The sequence below is a fragment of the Limulus polyphemus genome, unplaced genomic scaffold (assembly GCF_000517525.1).
Source record: "Limulus polyphemus unplaced genomic scaffold, Limulus_polyphemus-2.1.2 Scaffold1769, whole genome shotgun sequence".
Lineage (NCBI taxonomy): Eukaryota > Metazoa > Arthropoda > Merostomata > Xiphosura > Limulidae > Limulus > Limulus polyphemus.
Window position 1 is genome coordinate 148,698 of NW_013667379.1, and position 6,266 is coordinate 154,963.

The 6,266-nt window shown below is 35.0% G+C and overlaps 1 protein-coding gene across 1 annotated transcript in view; it reads left to right on the plus strand.

Annotated features, from left to right (window-relative positions):
• The first annotated feature begins 782 nt into the window (after positions 1-782).
• Positions 783-6,266, plus strand: part of LOC106464881 (rhodopsin-like) — a 39,170-nt gene continuing 33,686 nt past the window's right edge. Inside the window, exon 1 of the mRNA XM_013925044.2 lies at positions 783-1,208. Coding sequence (XP_013780498.1) covers positions 943-1,208 — 266 coding nt within the window. The 5' untranslated portion in view covers positions 783-942. The remainder of the gene's footprint in view (positions 1,209-6,266) is intronic.

The following is a 6,266-nucleotide window of genomic DNA, read 5'->3' on the forward strand; positions in this document are numbered from 1 at the left end:
TTCTTCTAGTGTGATCAACATTCCTAGCGAGAAAGAAAACGACTCTCAACAAAAAATGTTTGAAGTATTGGTCGAGTGTAGCTTATTTTTATCATGTTAGTAAGTGTTAAACCGGTCAAATAATTTTTAGTTTTGAATTTAAATAAAAGTCGGGAAAGGGAACAGTGTAAAGAATTAACACAGCTTGAAGGTTAGGGCGATTGACTCGGAATCTGCGGGTTGCGGGCTCGAATCCCGTCACCCATCATGCTCGCCCTTTCAGCCGTGAGAACGTTATAATGTGACAGTCAAGAGTTGGCGGTGAGTGAGATTGTGTGGCTGCATTCCCTCTAGTCTTTCACTGCTAAATTAGGGACGTCTAACGCAAATAGCCTTCAAGTAGCTTTTCGCGAAATTCAACAAACAACAAAAAGCTTGAAGGTTAGGGCGATTGACTCGCAATCTGCGGGTTGCTGGCTCGAATCCCGTCACCCATCATGCTCGCCCTTTCAGCCGTGAGAACGTTATAATGTGACAGTCAAGAGTTGGCGGTGAGTGAGATTTTGTGGCTGCATTCCCTCTAGTCTTTCACTGCTAAATTAGGGATGTCTAACGCAAATAGCCTTCAAATAGCTTTTCGCGAAATTCAACAAACAAACAAAACAAAAACGTTCCACTCCATATAACGAACACGTGGCGCGCGCGCCTCCAGTGAGCATGGGCATGAAACGATATAAAGCTTGAGCACACAGCCTTCATTTTCTCTTTCCATGTCTCTGATGTAAGATCCAAGCTTTTTTTCAGACAACTTTAAATCAGCTGTCTTTATACATTAAATTTATGTCTTCTAGGGTTGTTTCAAATGAATGGTACTCGTAAAGTTTATTTATCATTTCAAAGCTTTATACTTTTTTCTGTAACAAATAATAACTTTGTTACCAAAATCAACTTTGACGAAAAACGATGTCGCTTTGTTTTGATGCTCAAAATTTTGTAAGGACTTATATAGGAGACACAAAAGTACTAAATGTGTCCGTAAAATCTCTCGACCAATCTTCAGACTTTCTCCAGCACCTGAACTCTTCTTCTGTTTATCACAGAGTTTTCAGTCACTGGTGTAGCTATTCAGCCATCTCCACTAGTGCTCATTACTTCGTTGGAACCTTGTTGATTCTTGTAGGTATTGCAGGAATAGGAGGAAATGGACTGGTTGTTCTGGTCTTCACCAGGTAATTAATTCTTTCTCCTGGATGTTTTTAAGTTACCTTAATACGTGTCGTTTGTTTCCTTATGTTACTACTTTTTCAACGTTTTTAAGTTAAGTATGTGAAAGGTTATTTTGAAAAACAACAGATTAGAATGTAAGGATTCACTTGACTAGACAAGATGGAATAAACAATTCCTCTGTTTGTTTCAAATGGGAAAGCCTGGTGTACTAAAACCTGCCAGGAAAAGCTCTATAAACCATTACATACGGCTGAAAGTTTTGTAGAGAATGGGACGTTTTCTTTCATCCAAATAGGTAATATTAAGTGAGGGGTAACATAATTTGATACTTGTGAATCTGAACACCTGTTTTACTACTATTTTCTGCTTTACTGTTGTATGCCTACTAGTGTTTCATCGGTGTTTGATAAATACTAATGAGACTGGGTCCAGCGCATTTTAAGGTACTATTACAGCAGTATATACTTTCTGGTTGTTTGTTTTTTGCAGTGTTGATGGTTTGGTTTCATGGTCATGAATTGATCACCCACTTAGAATTCAAGTTGATGTTGTGTTTTTAATGCTTCTATATTTATATGGATATATATATATATATATATGTACGTTAATATATGTAGGAGTTTCATACTGTTGAATACACGTAAAATATAATACCAGAACAGTTTTTTTTAGGTGTTGCTGCCCTCTGCATTAATGAAAATATACTAATCTCATACAGAGATAAAATTGTGATAAAGAATTTCTTCTTGTAAACAGCCTATGTAATTATTAATAATTTCTGATCAAAGTCAGTCTCTACCTAGGAGTATTAAATGTCATAAAATACAATGCATTGCATTGGTACTTAAATTAAAAAGGTGTTTTTAATAGGAACAAGGAACAAAGGTAAGTATTTAAAGAACTAACACAAGTATAATTCAAAAAATATCTATAACAGTGGCGATATGAATATTAATATATCGTCTTGCTTTCAACTTTGCTAATTTCACAGGGCCCGGCATGGCCAGGTGGAGTATGAACTTTCGTTTAAACATTTTAGACATACAGGTGAAATTAGTTTGTTTGTTATGGATTTCGCACAAAGCTACACGAGGGTTATCTGCGCTAGCCGTCCCTAATTTAGCAGTGTAAGACTAGAGGGAAGGCGCCCCCCCCAGTGGCACAGTGGTATGTCTGCGTACGTACAACGCTAGAATCCGGGTTTCGATACCCGTGGTGGGTAGAGCACAGATAGCCCATTGTGTAGCTTTGTGCTTAATTACAAACAAGCCAACTAGAGGGAAGGCAGTTAGTCATCACCACCACTCTTTTACCAACGAATAGTGGGATTGAACGTCACATTATAACGCCCCCACGGCTGAAAGGGCGAGCATGTTTGTTGTGACGGGGATTCGAACCCGCGACCCGCAGATTGCGAGTCGAGCGCCCTAGGCTACTTCCACATTATTTGAAATCGCGATGCAAAAACTGAACTCTCAATTTTTTTATATTTTTTGTTTCTTATATTTTACTCATTAGTGAACTTTCTTTTTAAATAATATTTCGTACAAGTTATTGCTTAGATAATGAGAGCCTGGTATTTTAAGATAGTATTTTATATATTTTTTTGTTCGTGATACACCAAATGCGAGCCCCCCAGTGGCACAGCGGTATGTCTGCGGACTTACAACGCTAGAAACCGGGTTTCGATACCCGTGGTGGGCAGAGCACAGATAGCCCTTGTGTAGCTTTGTGCATAATTAAAAAACAAACAAACAAACAAACCAAATGCGATTAAGTTAAGCCTTAACAAAGGGGACGTTGTTTCAACGTCAACAAAACATCATTATAGATTCTTGCTGTCAGTTATAAAACAAGTTTTGAACTTAATTTAAAATATAATTTTCTGAAATGTTGCTGACTACCAGATCTAGAAAAGTTCCAGGGCATCCTGTATCTATTAAAATATATTGATATAAGGTTTGGCGTAGAAAACTCAATTTTAAAGCACTGGCTGCCAATACAAAAAAAAAGCGGAATAAATACCAAATTGGAAAACATTACGGACGTCTCAACATATCTTGTACGTCTAAAAATGGTTTAATAATACTGTATGAAAACAGTTTTGATTTGATTATAGTAATCGTTGTGAATGTTGAATATACAGCACCAGAGTTCAAAGTAGACCAAGCAGTGGGCTAAGTACAATGGTATTAATATTTTTTCATTTTAAATTTATGGCCCAATTGTTTCTCTGTATTTTGTTGGCGTAATGCCAAACCTTTTTTTGCACGTGTAACGTATTAGGATAATCCACTACTTGGTTAAGTTTTTCTTCAGCTGGGAAGAAAAAATTATAATATACTTACATAGTGTTATAATTAAACTAATTAGCTGTGTTCTCTTATAAGAACATCATTCAAAACTTTTCTGGATAGTCACCTGATTTTTCAAACAAAATTACTGCCACTTTGTGTCATTGAAATAATTATCTAGTTACACCCATTTAACATTGTCTACTTCACTTGAATAGTCATGCGATATTTCAATATATATATATATTCTTTAGTGTTTTAACTCGACTTTAACCGCACTTTTCTTGTATGGTTTCCACATCTCAGTTAAAGAAAAATGTAAACTGGCGACAACTGGTTTTTCTTAGGGTCACGTTGTATCTACTCAGCCCTACCTTTGTCAGCTTTTCATATATTACTAATTTCAGTTATTGTTTAAAATTTTCTACAAAATTTTCATTCTTGAGAAGACTGTCACGTAAAAAAATTATTATGCACAAAATATGTATCAACAGTGTTTTATTAAAACAATTATTTATCTATTTTTACTTTTTATAGAATAAAATATGAAGTAACAACATATACATAGTACATCTCTTTCTATGTACGTTTTATGTCTTTAATTATTGAAAGCTTCCACGTCCCTCTAGTGAAATGAAACGACAAAAATATGCATTTGCCAATACACTTTGTTAAGAAAACAAATAAGTTTGAACAGCTGTTAGCACACATAATTTTAGCCTAAAATGAAGTACCTTCTTCGGATTTTCTAAAATGCTGTTGTTGTTTTTTAGCCGCGGTACAGTGGCTCGTAGAATGGCGCTGATGTGTTTTTGTTTTTGTTTTTTTTTCAAGTACAAACTTTTATCTCACAGCTCCGTCCTCTCTTGAGCGATTTGAGGTCTAATTACAGTTTTGGACTCAGGAGATCAAACCGTTTCGATTGATGTATTATATTAACCACACCCAAGGTTTTATAGATTAATGTACTCTACCCCTGCTTAGAAAAATTTCAGTTGTGGGTAGGCTGGTAGAGTTCCTGATGAGTAATAAAATTGAATCGGGTATACGCGCGCCCCACGCTTGGTATTTGCTGGCGCACAAAAATGTAGTTAATAAAAAGGGGGAAAAAAAGGTCGCATAAATTAATTTACTCTAATCCTGCCTAAAAAATTTCAAGTGCCGCGGCTACTGAAGATTTTCTCTTGTTCGGCCGCGATAAAGTGGCTCATAGAATGACTCCAAGTTTGTTTGTTTTTTCAAGTACAAACGTTTAGCTCATAACCCCATCTCCTGGCCGATTTGAGATCTATTGAGGATCCTCTCTTGTTCAAGTTTGCTTACAATTTTCATTACGGATACTATTAAAAAGTTTCTTTAACAATAGTTTTCTTATGCATTGACATTAATACTTTAGCAGTTTTCACAGAATAAATTTTCAGAGTTTAATATGATTGATACTTGAAACCATCGGTACTTGGTGAAACTCCATATTTACAGAATTGAGAAAAAACAGCAACCTGAGGATGCCTTTACTGGCGAAACCATGGTTGCTAATAAATGAAGTTTTTGTGAAACGTACAATTGCCTTTGATTTTTCCTCAATCCAGGGCTTGGGACTACTTTGTCACAGAATAAATGTTCACAGTATTAGACTATTTTGTCACAGAATGATTATTCAGAGTATAAGACTATTTTGTCACAGAATAAATGTTCAGTGTTTAAGACCATTTTGGCGCAGAATAAATGTTCAGGGTTTAAGACTGTTTTGTCACAGAATAAATGTTCAGTGTTTAAGACTGTTTTGTAACAGAATAAATGTTCAGACTATAAGACTATTTTGCTTTAATTTTGGTTAAATGCACAATTACTGATGGGTAGATTAGAAATAGAATAATAGACTAAACAACATCAATTTGTATAGAAGTAGTTCAGCGGTAAATAGATGGAATTTATACAGGGTGAGATAGATGTCAAGAGTGGGTTGTGTTTGAAATGAAATTGTTGGTTTGATTGTGACTTTGAGAAGACTCAGATATTGCTTACTTTAGGGTAAGTTGGACAGACTTTTGGTGAAGATTGCACTATTAGTGGAAGAAATAGTAGGTTGTAATCTGAAATTAAAGGAGGAAAGATCGGAACTAGATAGAGTTATGATAAAGGTTGCTATGGGAAGTAAAACAAGTTGGTGCTCCTGAGACAGGTTTAATTAACGTTCAGGTACCGGTCTCGAATAGATTTTTAACAGAAATGAATTACTTGGCAGGATCCAAGGTTTAAATGAAAGATTATCAAGGAAATACTTAGAGCAACAGGTTGGACTTGTGGGATAGTTTAAAGAGTAAATTATACACTAGAGATGGGTTCCATGTTATGTAGTAGGTTATTTGGGAAGTTCTAAATATATTAACGTAAGATAGTTTAAATCAAATTTGCATAGTAGTGAAAGAACTTGGAACGGAATAAACAAATTTATAGGATAGATAGAAGGACAAATAGAAGTTTGGAAAAAAATCTAAATTCAAAGCATAATAAGTTACGTAATAGTTTTGAAATACGTTTTCCAGATTTAAAGAGAAACATAGCAGCATCAACAATAACTTGATTGTTATTATTCTAATGTTAGGAGTACTAGGAAGAAAACAGAAGAACTCGGGGCTTTACTTGAAATGGAAGATTATGATATAATGGTATATACTGAAAGTTGATCAAATTTGAAATATTTTTAATAATAGTTATTTTGAAATTCCAGGTTATTAGTTCTTTAATAGCAATCTTAAGGGAGAA